This window comes from Melospiza georgiana, chromosome 3 (genome assembly GCF_028018845.1).
Source record: "Melospiza georgiana isolate bMelGeo1 chromosome 3, bMelGeo1.pri, whole genome shotgun sequence".
Classification (NCBI taxonomy): domain Eukaryota; kingdom Metazoa; phylum Chordata; class Aves; order Passeriformes; family Passerellidae; genus Melospiza; species Melospiza georgiana.
In genome coordinates, this window is record NC_080432.1 from 51969363 (window position 1) to 51985988 (window position 16626).

A 16626-nucleotide genomic window follows, 5' to 3' on the forward strand; every position below is an offset into this window, starting at 1 on the left:
TAAGCTCAAAAGAAAAACACTCAAAATTCTGACAAAACCACTAACTGATTACCTTTTTCTTAAGCAGAAAGTTAGTCCCAAAAAATTCAGCAAGACAAGAAAGTGAGTTTTCTATCCAGCAACTCACAAGAAAGTGAGTTTTCCATTCATTTGCTAACATGTGATATGGATGAAAATTAAACTGTCTTAAAAACAGTAAGAAAATGGAGCTGCCCCAAACTATTTTAGCACTGACAAGTGATTTTTTTCAGTTGGAAGGAAAGCTGCTTTTTCCATGAACTAGCTGCTGAATATTCACATTATTTACTTCATTTTGATGTCTTGCATTACAGTATAAGCACAAGAAATCATGGAATATTCTGTTTATTCTTATCCTAAACCTGAACCTTATTCTTCAAACCCATTTATGCTCACAGCTTGTTTGTGTGGCCCCTAGAAATAAGATGCATTTGAAAAGTCAGAATGTTTATTTTCCATATGAATTATAAGAATTCAATTTTTAAAAAAGCAACATCCAAACAATCAAAAACCATCCAATCAATACATTGAATCTGTCAGAACAAGCCTACTCAATATACCACAATAAAAAGCTCCATTTACTCTTACTTGCTTATAAACTAATAAAGATACATATAATTTTTAAATAAAAACTTAGCTTCACAGCTGCTTGCCTTCATAAGCTTCAGTTCATGTTTTTACATGCACTTAAATAGAATGAAAAAGAACATTTTACATAACATAGCCAAGAAAAGCCCACCATGATCTAAAAAAAAAAAAAAGGACATTATTCTAATAAAACTGAGGAAACCACAGATCTTTTTTTATTTAGATCACTGTTCTGGTATAAAATAATTTTCAAAAAATAAAAGAGGTAGTAAAATATAAAGAGCATAGAAATACTGAAATACATATCATAGTCTGATCTGCTATACTATATACTTAAGATCTACTATTTAAAATATACTCTTATAATAGGAAAAGCAACTGGAAAGGTGGTTTCTGTTGAAGAGTACTGCAATATGTAGAGATGCAACAGAATGTTAAAAGTCTGATTTATGTAGTCCAAGTAGTGGAATGAGTCAAAATCAACAGGACAGAGAGCAAAGATGATTTTGCTGAAGATGCCAAAGAATAACTCTTTTATTCACACCTTCTTCTATGCTTCAGATGCATTTGGTTCTTTTTACCATGGTATCAATGCATTACATATAGCAATGTAACTGTGCTACTTAAATTATGTGTGTAAAATGTGCTTTTCACACTCATCTCCTGAGGATGCCCAGTCCTAAACATAATACAATGCACAAATCTTTCTCTTCTCAGAAAGAGCTTCTCAAAAAAAAAAATTAAAAAAAAAAAATCAAACAACAACTTGCACCAGAAAACGAAGAATTCACTTCTCCCACACCTTCAGTGGCCAAAAACCTGTGCTGACATTATGAAGTATTGTTCCTGTGTCCTTGTGTATCATTCTGTCTGGTAAACCTCTCTGTTGCTAACACAATAAAGTATTGCTGTGAACAAGTTTCCCTATGCTGAAAAAAGTTTGTGAACATTATTTTACTTCCAGCTTCTGCAAAAAAGAATTACAGAAGCAATCCCATTCTGCTTCTAAGGAAAGTTGCAAACCTGTGGCTAAGGGGTCAGTGATCTAAAAACTCTTCTAACTACCCAACAGATTCTAAATTTGCCACTGTTCCTCCTGATTGCAGAAGTAGAAATGACTACAGAACAAATTATAATCTTATCCTAACCATGCAGCACTGTTAAAAAGAAAGGCAGTTTTTCTCCTAACCATATATGAGCTGAAATTAATCCATAAGCTTCTACCATTCCACACTGACTTTATACATACAGCTAATAAATTGCTGTGAGTGGTTGTACATTCCACATTTGATGAATTTAAATCTGAATGAGTTTAAATGTTTATTGCCAATTAATTATGTAGAAAAGTCTCCAATAGAAGGCATCAATGGCAAGGTCAGCCAAACAAAGTAAACTGGGCTCTGCTCTACTATGGCATGTTACTGAAATAATCTCTGAGGTACCCCACAGACAGACCTTTATGGGAATCTCTAAAATTAACACTGTCAAAAAACAGCAGGTTTTTCACATCACCTATCCAGCTCACTTTTATTTTCTTTCTCTTAAGAAAATACTTATGAAATGAAATGTACTGCAGTAATGGTAAAATTTGGGGGACACCAACTTTCTTCTAACTGTGAACAACTCGAGCATTCTTTTCATTTACAAATGTACATTCCAATATTCTTTCACTAGGCAGAAAAGGTGACTAGAAGTGTTTCCATACAGATATCAGATATATTGTGTACAGCTTCACAAGTAAACGAAGAAATTATTAAATTTGGCCCTTTCAAATTAACTTGCATTTTCTCAGTTTGTCTGAATATTTTACTTCAAAAAAAGACAGTTTGTGTATCTGGTAATGATAATAAACAATGATTAATAATCAAAATGAGAAACAAGTGGATCTTCATCCACAAGTTAACCAATATATAGTCAATAAAAAAGGAAATATGAGAATATTAGGGCCCCTGATTTCCCAAATACTATACTGATAACTCACAATGCAGTAAAAGGAGACAGCAGGACATTTGTGCACTGCTCACAGACTCTTTTGCTGCTACTATCACTTGCAGTGAGCCTCTAAGTCAGTATCAGAAAGGGATAAATACAAATAGCTCTTTACTGATAATGCTATGTCACGGTCTCTCTCCAGGCAAAAGTTAAATACTAAAAGATAACTAGTGTAGAAAGAGCATTAGGTATGTCTTCTGCTGATGAGAGAGAAGGCAACCAAAATGGGAGATTCAGTCTGGATCTGAAAAACTACCAAAAGGACAAACATTGGCTTGGAGAGAGAATCCTTTGGAAGCTTACAGGTTCAGGCATTCTGGCACCTGGCAGTCCACAGGACTCTCTAATTCCCAATTTTGACCTGTTTACCCTCCTTCCAGACAAAGACAGAACCTCCTGTCCTACATCAGTCTTAACTATCCTATTAAAAATATTCTTCCAATAAGTTCCATATGGTGATGGACTTCTTTCTTTAAATGTAGTAGGCAGGGGAACACTAAAGTTTGACATCAAGAACTTCCTGTAACTTGTTGAAACCCTAGAGTACATGAGGTTCTTTCTTTTCTTCCACCTGTGACAGGACAGATTGCTCTAGGTGGGCCTAAAATCTTTGAAATTAGTCCTCCCCTCATTGTTTAGTCACTTAATTCACTTCTATAAAGTCCACAGCCAAAAAATCTCCTGTTAATTTTGATGGATGTAACAGTGTGGTTTGGAACCCACTAATGACCTATCATAAACACAGAGATCAAGAGGTTGTTAAAAAAGCAAACTGAAGCAAAACAGAAAGTCCAAAAGAAATTGTGACCTTAACAAATGTTTAAACACTGGTGAACACAGACAAATGTTGCAAAATTCACCATTTCATCTTGGTGGTATTAGGCTATGTAGTTGAAGGATTCAATGATCTCAGAGTTTTTTCCAACTTAAAACATTCTATTGATTCTATTCTATGAGCCATGTTTCTTAGGCACTCTAGGTATAGGTAACATATTGTTATCTCTAATATATTTTAAAAATACTAATGTATATACAAGCCTGCCAGTATACAGGAATGCAGAATGATGTACTGTAACTGTTTCTTGAGGGATATAAAGATGAAAACATCCTCAATTCACAAATAAACTTGGCTTTCAGAGACATAACAAGATCAGAATATACTCAATAAGCCATAATACCATGGGGTTTGGTGCTCTTTCCTTGGTACTATGCACTCAGTCTAGTAACATTGTTAAGTAATTTATCTTGAATCTCTTACTGTGGCTGAAAAAGCCTTCTTTACTCCTCATCTCTAACAGCTAAGAGCATGCATATGAAGAATTACTCATGTTCATCTTGTCATACTGGCGTAACTTGGCCCCATTGTTGGTTTCTCTAGTGAAAATCTAATGCTTGACAGAGACAGCAGATTAAAATCCAAGTAAAAGAAAACATGAGTAGTAGCAGCAAGTCTCATAACACAATAGCATCCGCAACTCTTGACAGATATTGTTACAGCACTAAGTAAGAAAACTGCAGTTTTCAGTGATTTCCATCTTAGGCTCTTCTGATGAAGATGACAACCACCAGTATAATTGATGCTCTTTTTCTAGCCACTGTTGGTATGCAGCTTGTTGGAATCCAGCTCAACACCAAATCCTATCTCACAAAACCCAGAAACCATTCAACCAACTACATAAAGTTTGTCAGCATTAGAATTAAACTGCAAACATGTATTCATCATCATCATTTCACAAACAGTTACTTCTTTTCATGTAACTACTCATAACTAACCAAATGACAATCACAAACCAATTTTTCTAAAAGCTCCTTGCAGAAAAGCAGTCTGGATAAGAACCAGACATTTTAATGATTAAAATGAAGGATGAGTACACATGAGACAAGCATTCTGGTAACAAACTATTTTGGTGGTACAGGTGACTGGATTTTGATCTAGTTTATTCCTCAGGACAATCTGCTAATAAAACTGGTCCTAAAATGCTTCATGGGAAATCATTTAATATTCAACTGACATTAAATGAAAGCCTTCATACTAAAGCATTGCTATGTGATTTGATGCTTGGGGGAAAGAAAAAATTAAAGAGAAAATGGAAATTGATCAACCTGATATTAAGTGAGTTTAATGGCCTTTGGTGCTCACATCTGTTTCTGTTCAATAACAGCAATAGATTTTTACTCTTTGTAAAGGACAACTTAAATGTAAGACCACACAACCGAGCAATAAAATTATCTGCAGATATTTACAAAAACTGTGTCCTAAGGCCTGGATTTTTAGCAAGAATAAAACTCAACATAATAGGCAAAGATGACCAAGAAAAACAAACTAACATGATTTAATTTGGAAATTATTTACAGCCAAGCCCCTTGCATCTGTTATGTGGCATATTTGAAGTAGGAGCCCAACAATGTCATGCAAAAAGCTTAAAGAGCTCTAGGAAATTATGGGTTTAAGCACAAGTGCCACAGTCTGACTGTACGAGGGAGGCACACAGAGATAAAAGAAGACACCAGATAAAAACACCAGCAACCACCACCATTGTTTATAAAAAACTTGTTTCCTTTGCAATATAACACAGTGTATTACAGGAAATTTGCAATTTTAAGCAACATCATATGTACAAATGTTGGATACCAGGGAAATGAAGATGGTGCACTTACTATAGAACTACTAACAGTTGGATTGTTTTTCTTTTGTTTTTGGCAGGAGGGTTATGTCTTCACCTTTCTGAATAGTATCAATTTTTAACTGCACTTAAGTCCTGGAAACTTTCCAGTTGATTTACACAAGAAAAGCACCATAAGAGTTATAGAAGTTCATTGACACAGAAAATCAAGTTGATATGCCTCCCTACCATCCCTTCCATTTTAAGGCATGGTCAGCTAAGCATTTTTCTCTAAGACATTTGGCAGAACAGGTCCCAAACACTCCTCCAGGGATGAGGATCCCTGAGTTTGCACAAGCAACAGACTGTCATGCTTCCTTACAGCCACAGCTGAGGAAGTTTTCCCAATGCCAAGTCAAGCACACTGCTTCTTGCCCTACACACCATAGGTATTGGAGATGATTCCCTTCCTCTCTGCCTTATTCAAGCATATCTTCATGCCTCAACTTGCTTTTCTTTAGACTATGCAAAACCACTTTTGTTTCCTGACCACTGTCTCTGCTCTCTCCTGAACTCACTTCAGCTCCTCCAATTCTATTTTTTCTTAAAGTGCTGTGTTTAAATGTTTTATTCCATCTGAGGCTTTAGCAGTGGAAAGAGAAAAAGGAAAAATACATTAGGACTAGAGTTCTGTTTGTGATACATACATAAGTGTACTTTTTATTACAGCAATGATTATTGCAGACTTATTTTTACCTTCAAATTCACTGACAACACTAGAATCTTTCTCAGAGTCATCAACTGCCCCACACAGAGGCAATATGTGGAAAGCCAAGCACTTAGCTGAATCATTGTCTGGTTTCTTCTGATCATTTTCCAAAACCCATTTTGAAATCAAATCTGCTCCTACAAACATATCTGCAGTCCTATATTCTATCTTTACCTGTGCATTAATGAATATAGTAAGCAAAACCAGATACCTGAATAAATCTCTGCAGATTTATGCAAAACCACCTCCCATTCTGATAGTGAAACACAAACAACTGGACTCTATCTAGTTTTCTAGCAATTTCTACATTCTACCTATAGCATATACTGATGTATGCACAAACTGGGGAATGGAGATGCTGGAGAGCAGCACCACAGAAAGGGACCTGGGGGTCCTGGTCAGTGACAAGTTGAACCTGAGCCAGCAGTGCCCTGGCAGCCAGGAGGGCCAACCCTGTCCTGGGGGCATCAGGCACAGCATCACCAGCCGGGCAAGGGAGGGGATTGTCCTGCTCTGCTGTGAGCTGGGGCAGCCTCACCTCGAGTGCTGGGGGCAGTGTTGGGTGACACAATGCAAAAAAGACATTAAGCTCTCAGAGAATGTCCAAACCACAGCAAAACTGATGATGAAGAGCCTTGAGGAGCAGCTGAGATCACTGGGTTTGTTCAGCATGGGGGAGACTGAGGGCAGAACTCACTGCAGTTACAGCTTCCTCATGAGGGGAACAGGAGGGGCAGGCACTGATCTCTGCTCTGTGGTGACAGTGACAGGACCCGAGGGAATGGCCTGAAGCTGTGTCAGGGAAGGTTTAGGTTGGCTATTATGATAAGGTTCTTTATCCAGAGGGTGGTTGGGCACTGGAACAGCTCCCCAGGGAAGTGGTCACAGCACTCAGCCTGGCAGAGTTCAGGACAATGCTCTCAGGCACAGGCCAGTTCTTGTGGTGTCCTGTGCAGGCCAGGAACTGGATTTCAATGATCCTGATGGGTGCCTTCCAACTCAGGATATTCTATCATACTTTCACCATGAACACATTCCACAAGTCCATTTACCTGAATATTAAATTAAACAAGACCAAAATTTCCCTAAGATACATTTTGACAGTTATTTATTTCTTTCAGCTTGACAACTTATTGACTCAAATTTAAACTCTAACACTGTACCTAAACAAGAGCTTTCACTCTCCACTGAGTATCACTATTCACTGGCAAATAAGAAAGCAACAGATTTCTTCCACTTTACGTATAAAAGAATCCCATGGTCTTAGAACTGATTCAAGGATATAGACCAAAGTTTCCTGAATTGACTTGCAACTAGAAGGATTTCACCCGGAAACATGTCTAAAAGACTCAAATTTCAGAGAAGATGTCTATGCATTCAAAAACCAGAGATAGCAGGCAGTACAGGGTTTTTCCGCTGTTCTTAATTCAAATCACCCACCTCATAAACTCACTAGGTGGCACTGCATACACATCAAGCGGCAACAACTTTTGCATGACTAGAAATTAAAGAATGGCTTAATAAAATACACCCTGAAGCACAGAGTATGTGCACATATTTGTGGCCTCGCATAATTATTTCTTACAATAAAGCTAGTGGAAACTTCTGTCTGAAGCGAGGATAATCTGTTTGTCAACACAATTTGCAGTTTCAGGAACTAAGCAACACAAGACTGAGTAAAAGTTGCTTTAAGTGGATGCCTGTTAAACATGAAGTCATACATCTTTACGTAGGAATCACGGTGTAATCATGAGGCAAATTACTCATACAAGTAAGGACTATAAACAAGAAGTATCTGAAGAATTGATTAATGTAGTAATACATTAGGAACTCTGTAACTGTGATAAGTATTTTAGAAATAGTGCCTTGTAAAGATGTCAGCTTATGGACTTAAATGCCTAGCTAGCATGATACTTAGGCAATTGATTTACACACACGGTACCCAATATGAGGATTTCAGTAAATCCTTTAAGACATGTTTGAAGATGATACTTAATCAAGGTCATAACAGCAGAATTATGAACTGTTGTTCATTCATCCCCATAAGAAACAAAAAAGAAAATGTCCTTTGCTGGAGAGTTGTGAAACATTCCTGTTTGATTTGGAAGTGTTTCTGTTCTCCAGTATATAGAATTTCTAAAACAGCTGCTATATACCTGAAAAAAAAAAAACTTTATTTGCATAACTACACTAACCCATGGACACAGATAATCCCTTAGATATGAAGAAAGTTCAAAAACCAGAGGCAGTATGGGCCCAGGTCTGTTCAGATTATGACCCAGATGTGGAAGCTATACTGTTTTTAGCACAAGTACTTTGCAATTCATTCTAGCACATACACAGCACAGGCAGAACCAGATTCTGAAACACTGGGCAACTTCACAGGGAAGGAAGGAGCTGGGCATGCAAGAGGTGCTCACCTGCTAGAGGGCAATCATTTGAAAACCAGAATCACCATCAGAACACTCTCAGTTAGGACGGCACCGAGTGGTAGTGCTTTCAAGTAATTTGAACACCCAGAAGGATGCTAAAATAATTGAACTACCCACACTGGAATCATTCTGGCACCAATTCTTAGTATTACTTGCATTAAAAAAATGCACTGGAATCTGCATTGATGTGGCATCTTCTATTTCAGGCAAATTCACTCAAGTCAATATCCTGAAGGCATTCAACCTGAACTATCAGCTAGAAGTTATTTAGTCCTTATGCTGCTTTCCAACTCTAATATAGTATGTAAACTTCAATAGAGAGAAAGAAAATAAGGCTGTAAAAAAACTTTTTATATGGACAGATACTTTTACAAACTTACTTTTGTGCCATTAAACTCCAATGATTGTTTTCTAAAGCACTGTCCTCCTTTAAAGGCAATTGTATCATCTATGTTTTGCAAAAAGAAAGGGACTGGCTAATCTACAGCTTTTTCTCAAACTAGATGAATTTTCGTTTAGTACTAATGTAATTTTCATGTAAAGAAAATTCTGTCTATATTAAATATGGCACCAAAGAATGATTTAGTGTGCGCTCTTAATAATCCATTAAAAAAGCAATTGGCAATGATATGGCAATTTTCTTAATATTAAGAATATTAAGAAATAATAGCACAAAATATGTAGTAATCATTTACTAGTTTTCATTTTTCAAAAATTAAACATTTCTGTAAAATGAAAATTATCTTCTATCCTAATTAGAAACTCACTGTTTAATCCAGGCTAAAGGTAGTTAAGGATAACTCATATTGCAAAAATTCTCCTTTGGTAAGATTAACATAAACCAAAAATCGCAAATCTGGATTAATTTAAACAAGCAAAAGTATACCTATACACATTCAAAGCAGGAACTGAAATGAAGTAGAGTTAGTGCTTATGCTTCAGGTTTGGTCATAAATTCCCTTAGAGAATATTGTCAGAACACATGCATCACTAAATATTAGAAAACCATTTGAAAGCAGTTATCTACTTGTTAATAGGATTCCTCCATTTTGACACACTCCCATCCCAAAACTTGACTCCCAAGAAGACATACACACACACACAGACACACACTCCTAGCTGGATAACAAGCAGATATTTTCTAAGCTAATGAACAAAAAGCCCAATGCTAAATTGGGGGGATAGGGTCAGGGGGTGGTGGTGGGGGTAGAGGAAGGATTCTGCCAAATTTGCAAAATTCAAGTCCCATATCTACCACCAAAATCTTAAGCCAGCAAAAGGTAGATACTATTCTTCAACACATGGCCATAGATATTCAGCAAATACTCCATGCAGGCTAATCAAAAGTTTTTTGTTTTTGTTTTTTTAATTTCAGCTTAAAGAATTAGCTCGTTCCTGATTTTGCTATGCAGAATCTTTCTGTTCCCATTTTAAAAAGACATTTAATAAAAATAAATAAAACCTCATTGCCAGTGCTTGCTGGGCAATGGCTAATCTCACTTGGATACATCCTTTAAATTAAATATTCCAGAGACAAAGGCTACCCAAATTAATTTACAATGACAATTTATTATAAGAAATAGGCTAATGCATTGCCATTTAGCTACAAGACTACAAACACGAGTTTGGCCCAAAGCCCACTAAAGTGAATGGAAAATCTCACACTAACTTCAAAGGACTTGGGATCAGTCCCTATAATAACTACATGAAGAACATTCCATTTTGGGTGATGCAGCTACATAGCAGTGGTTAATAAAGTCAATGTGTGTTTTTAGTGGTTGGAGCTTTTTTTCAGGAAAGAGTTGTACTGGAATACTGGGAAGCAAATAGATTCATCTGCCCAATATGTTATTTAAAAAAAAAAAAAAAAAAAGAAAAAGCAGAAGGTCATGTAGTACCCAGGCCCTTTTTGAGCCTCAACTCAAAAAGGCTGTGAGTAATCCCATATTATGCCATACTAATCTAATAGGAAAAACCTCACCATAGCAAAAATTCTCCTTGTCTCAAGCAGCAAAGTTAATTTTACTGTAATCTTTTAGAAAGCATTCAGAGATGAGCATGCTCAGCTGGCAGGCAGTCACTGCCACCAAAGCTGTCGAGAGCTATGGATTTGGGATGGAGGCTGAACTTCCTGCAGGTTCCTGACTCTGGCAGCAGGAGGGAAATTTTCAGTGATGCTTCTATCACCCCTACCCATGACAATGAATGCTGACACCTACTAATAAGAACCAAAGACGGCATTCAAAATGATGAACAACATGTTTCTTAAATCATACATCTCAGTGAGTTCTTTAAAAATATATGCTATTCATTTGCTTAGCAGAAGCCATTGAGAGAAGAAAGATTTTTTGAATAATAAAGTGGGTTATCTTTATTATGTGAAACAGTTATATCACAAACAATGCAAAACTTCATTTCCATTTCATATAGGAAATTTCTGTATGGGCCTTCTTCCATATAAAATTACTTGCAGGTTTGTACATCTTCAATTCTGTTACCACTACTTCAAAAAAGTAACTTTTACATTTTTTTTCTGAATCCAAATATTTCACAACATGCAAAGGAAATTGGCTAATGGACTATAGAAGAATAAGCTATCAAAACTGACTGTGTAAAGTAAGGAAAAAATAAGACGAGAAAAAATATTTTCCTCTCTAATCACTGCTTGTTTCTTGAACCAATGAAAGACAAAATTTCCAACAAATTCTGATTTTTAATTTGAGGGAACTAACTGAAGTACTACACCGAATTTCCTTCTGATAGCCATTCAAAGAAATTACAATGTCTCGTATTATGCTAACTGTAAAAATTCAACTGGATAGAAAAAGATGCAAGGTATTCTAACATTCAAATAACAAAAGAACAAATATTGGGCTCGCTGTTGTTAGAATTGTTACATCAGAAAGTAACTGAATTACTAATTTTTAAATTTTTTTTTTATGCCAACCAGAAGCTACATCACTTCAGTATCAAGTTGCAGCTGACAATTAACATCTAAAAAAATCAGAGAGATAACTAGATGCAAAGAAAAGGCTATGCAGACATTAAATCCAAGTAAAGTTTTCTGTTTCTTAAAGACAATTTATAATAGGGTTAAATCATAAGTTAAGCTTCCAGAGTCAGAGAAACAATAGCATTATTGCCAAATCTTTAAAAAAAACCCAAAAAGACCAAGGATCTAAATGGAGAGAATATTTTTTTCATTACCACCATTATTATATTAGAAAACATACTTGTGATGGTACAGAAAAGCAGCATTTTAATCCAGTATACTTACATTATTGCATTCTCCCAGGAAATATAGTGCAAATCCATCAGCTTTTGTAGCTGTCAAAGCAATAACAAAAGAAATAATTGTACTCACAGGGATAAATCAAACTTAGGCAACATCTTTGAGGTGAAACCACAGATTCAATTCCACTTAGGACAAACATCTACCATTCAAAAGATTAAGGTCTTCTGCTGTGTCTCCTAAAACTTCCACGAGTCTATAAAGTTAGAGGTTCTTGCTTTCTTCATTGCCATTTACAGCATTTTAAAAGATAATTAGAAACAACTTCTTTATACATCTATACTCCAAGACCTAATGTCTGTAAAAGCAAATTAATCCAAACAATAGATGTAATGTTAAAAAGTGTATTTACAATATAATCTGTCAGATACCACTGCAATTTTTATGAGTAAAATAAATGCCAATTGTAAATGTTAAGCTATATTTGTCCTTGCCTTAGGAGAGAAAATCATGGGAAAATGAGGAGTTACAAATACTGCCATAAAAATGTGTTTCCAAACAAACTGCTTCTATTTTCTGCACCTAGCCCATATTAAAAATAGTGACACTCACCAGAAAGTTTATACTTCATAGATTGCTGCCAAATTAAGAGTGTGGTATGAAACAGGGTAAAGTCAAGTTCCTTAAACTCTCAAAAGCTTAGAGTCAACCAACCATCATAACTTATCCTCAAAATCAGAACAGTATATAACAGAAAATGTTTCTCAGCCTGCTTTATGCAACAGGTTTGGATCATATGTCTTTCCAAAAGTTCATAAACATTCTAAAAAGAGAGTAAAAAGACTTATCTGGTACCTATTATTTTATGAATGAACTCAAAAATCTTTTTAGTACATTTCAGTGGAAAACATTTTACTTGTGTGCAAACAAATCAAATGGCTTTCTTAATTTCTTTGACCAAAGGAAAAAAGTTCCACTGTGTAGTTACTCGCTCATTGTCAACTGTGCAGCATTATTAAGAGTTGAGGGCAGAGTAATTTGCATTCAGATTTTAAATCCTTCAGCTGTAGTACATAAGTGCCTACAAGTCAAATGAGTACTGTAAAGGAAATAATATATAAAAAGCCCTCCCATCTGCTATTCAAAAGGAAAAAAAAATGTAATACATAAGCACTCTGTATGGTCCAGTCTCACTTGCTGTTTCTTAACAAATTTGTTTTGCTGTGAGTTGGACATCAATATCCAAATAGTAGCCTAAGCAAAATCAGCAGATTTTGCAGAGAAAAGGTTCTTTTAAAACATCATATATATAAACCAGAACTAATACCCATCAGTACAAAATTATGAAGCAGCTGGGACAGTAAAAACCTTTCTAAAGAGCTGACTGAAATCTATTGTGACACTTCTAATTGAAGTCTGAGTACATCTACTCTGGCTAAAAAGAAGCCAAATTACACTTGTATTGTTATTGAGTGTTTTTTTTTGTTCTTAATTTTTAACTTTTGATCATATGCAGTATTTTCTTACCACATAAGGTACTTACACCTGATAGAAAAAAATAGTTAAACAACTGAATTTGAGATCACATAAAAGATATGCCTTCTTCCAGTGGCATTTCAATTGTTTCAAAAGGAATTTAAATATGCAGTGATATTACTGATAGACTTTTCTTACTTTCACTACTGAAATTGCAACACCATCACAACCAGAACAGATTCTTTGGTTCATTTAACACGAGACTCTAATATCACAATAGGATATACAACTCTCTCCACAGATGAAATTCACTTCAGTGCAGCTAGGGATTCACTGAGGGACAGAAGGTGAAGTCAGTTCACACTGAGAGAACATCCAATGGGAACACTGTTATCCCTAAGAACCTGTCTTTATTAATTAAACCACATAAGAAATGTGCTGTGCACTGATGCTGAGTAACAGCTCAGAGACACCTGATTCTCCTTCTTACCTATTTTAATGATGCTGCTCAGTTCATACAGAAGCAGTTGGTTATCTCCTCCTGTATCCAGGCGCTGCTCTATGTAGCTGTTCAATTCGTACACTACGCCTTGCATATTCGTATCCTGGTACTATGGGAGCAAAGATGAGAAGAACATTTTAGAATAACTGAGATGCATTTTGCAGGTTAGAAACATACAAATTCATTAAAAATAATATGTTAAGATTTCAGTACTGAGCCAAGTAGAGCTGTCCTAATCCAGCTACCTGAAGAGCAAGGTCACCTCTAAACAAGAGGCATAGCACTCCACCCTCTGTTAATTAAACATTTGTTCAAAGCACATTGAGAACACCACTCAACAATTAAAAATCACCTAAACTGAGCCAGGGTCATGAACAACATCTAAAGAAAATGAGAGACATGACAATTATCAAGTAAGTAGACTGTCATCATTGAGTCAGAGTTGACACAAACTCCAAAAACAGTCAGAAGAAGGCTAATTCACTTTGTTAGGAAATCCATTTCTTTTTATACTCTAGTTTGCTACAGGTGGACCTGATTGGTTCTTTAATCAAAGCACCATCCCCATTGGTTAATTAAGAAACCATCCATCTGTAAACAACCTTACGGGCAAAACAGCTTATCACAAAACACCTGCAGATTGTTCACAATTCTTTCTCTCCAGCTCTCTCAGACCAATTCATGGGAAAGCTATCTAGCTTTCCCTCTCTCTGACCAGACTGTTACATTCATAGAAGACTTCAACTCCTTCCTTTTAAGCTCCTAGTCCACCAGGAAAGGAAGCAAGGGCCTTAGCTAGCATCTTCCACCTCAGATTCATGTGCCAAATGACAGAACTGTGCCAAGCACCAGAGCTTTCAGGTGGTGGTAGCTCAGGAAGCTCAGCCTTTCAAATACAGAAGCAATTAACATCAACCAAGTGAAGGACAAAAATCACAAGTCAAAATCATGCCAGCCGCTGTGGCTTCATAGGCATTTGTTTCAACTGATGATGGCAGACACAAATCAAATCTGCTGGCAGATTACAAATCAGTTAGGATATTTAGATGGGAGCCATGGGGTGCTGATTGCTGGTATGATGGAACAGCATGATATGGTTAAAATCTCACAGGAAAGGAGATGCAGCCTCCCTTCAGGGGCCCAGCTGCATTTGTTTATCCATTTCCCAAGTTCTGAAGGGCTGTTAAAAACAGCACTATATGTGTATATGTAGCATGACAGCATCACGAACAATCATTTCACAGGAAGCAATACTTGGCACTAAGTAAAGATTCATTACCCTGCCCAAAACTGGTAATGTGGAAACTGAATAAAGTAATATGGTCAATTACTTACTGAACTCCATGATGCAGTAAATTACATTGCTTAAACTAAAAATTAAGCTGGTGATATTTAGACAAATTAATGTTGCTTGAAAGACCAAGGCTTACTCTTCTGCTCATTCATACTTCAAAGCCAAGTTTAATATAGATCAGACTAATATAAACTACAATGGAAAATACCATAAATGTTCAGAGTATCACAGTCTAGCCCACTACCACTCCAACGTTTATGTGCATATGTGTAACTGCTCAATATCTTCTCTGCCTGTAAATGTGGGTAAACCTCCTTATGTGACAATTACTGATGGATTAACACATAACTCATACGATATATTTCATTATATGACTTTCATTCCCCCTCTTATTTTCATGCATACAACACACTATGTCAGGAATACAGAGGATACATTTTGTAAATTCAGCAGATATTAATCTTGACTTGAAAATGGTTCCTGAGAATATACAATCTTTGCTATGACCTCTTCTTAATCTATTAATCTACTGCTCCACATGGACATATTAGAACATTTAAGTCCTAGGCTGTCCAAATATTCTCAATGTGTATCAAACCTGACACTTCATAATTCCTTCTGTAAAATGATGCAATGGTTATACGTTTTGACAGCAATGTAAGGTCACACTGCATAAATGCATAAACTACTGCAGGTCTTGAGTTTACAATACAGCATGCCCCCACCAATATTAGCACCATATGGCAGCTGGCAAGCTTCCACTGCCTGCCCTCTGTTGTGTCCCACATTACTCCTGCATAATTATTATTCAAAGGGAGAAAACAATAGCATAGTCTCATGCAAGTGGAGCTTTTATACTTACAATCTGTAGCCATAAGTAGCCATAAAGCAGGAATATGGTGAACAAGAGTGTACACTATTCAGATGTGCTAACCCCAGTCTGCAAAAGTATGTGTAGCCACATACCCTAAAGCAACAACAGCTAATCAAGCACACATGCACTTTATCATGTGGAAAAATGCCTTCTCAGAACTTGGAAATGAATACACATCTTTTCGCCTGTGACGCACAGTCAGAATTTAAATCAAATCCTCAAAGGTTAAAGCTAATACGTTAAGAGAACGCATCATCAAAATGAGCCACAGCAGAATAACTGCTTTCCCTCTAATCAAGCAGCAGTTCAACCTGCATAGTAATTACATAATAGCTGTGTGCCCTTTATCCTCACCTCTGCCACATATGCTTGCAAACGTTTGGTAAGCAGGGCAAAGCACTCGTGTCACGGAAGGGAGGCAGCTGCGTAACGCCGGCCGCTGTTACGTGGCACGCGTCTGGTACTGACCATCTGCACACCCACAGCTGCCCAGAGGAGTACAGCTTGTCCAGATGCACAATTAAGTAATTCTTAGATCAACCATCAACAAAGATTCACTCCGTCACGCTGCAAAATGGTTTTCCTTCCATTACAGTACAGTCAAAGAGTTTTTTATTAGGTTCTAGGCGTTTTAGATTGGATAACTATAACTACGTTTGGTTGAAAAGCCACAAGAGTCTTTATGAAACCATGTATTTCAACACTAAGTCATCTGGAAACTCTGGTACAAGCACTGCCCAATGTGGTTGCTAACACAGACTTGTGCATATTTGGCGTAAAACTTACTTTGAGAAAGCAACTCATCAAAAAAATTCAACACACTTGATGGAAAAGAAGTATTTATTA

General features: G+C 36.5%; 1 protein-coding gene across 3 annotated transcripts in view; it reads right to left on the reverse strand.

The window, feature by feature from the left end:
* The window catches only part of PDE10A (phosphodiesterase 10A), a 343886-nt gene that overhangs the window by 43922 nt on the left and 283338 nt on the right, over positions 1-16626 (reverse strand). For all 3 annotated transcript variants that reach the window (XM_058019880.1, XM_058019879.1, XM_058019878.1), the window contains 2 exons: positions 13601-13721; positions 11680-11729 (listed from right to left, as the gene is read on the reverse strand). In XM_058019880.1, the coding sequence (XP_057875863.1) occupies positions 11680-11729; positions 13601-13721 (171 nt within the window). The remainder of the gene's footprint in view (positions 1-11679; positions 11730-13600; positions 13722-16626) is intronic.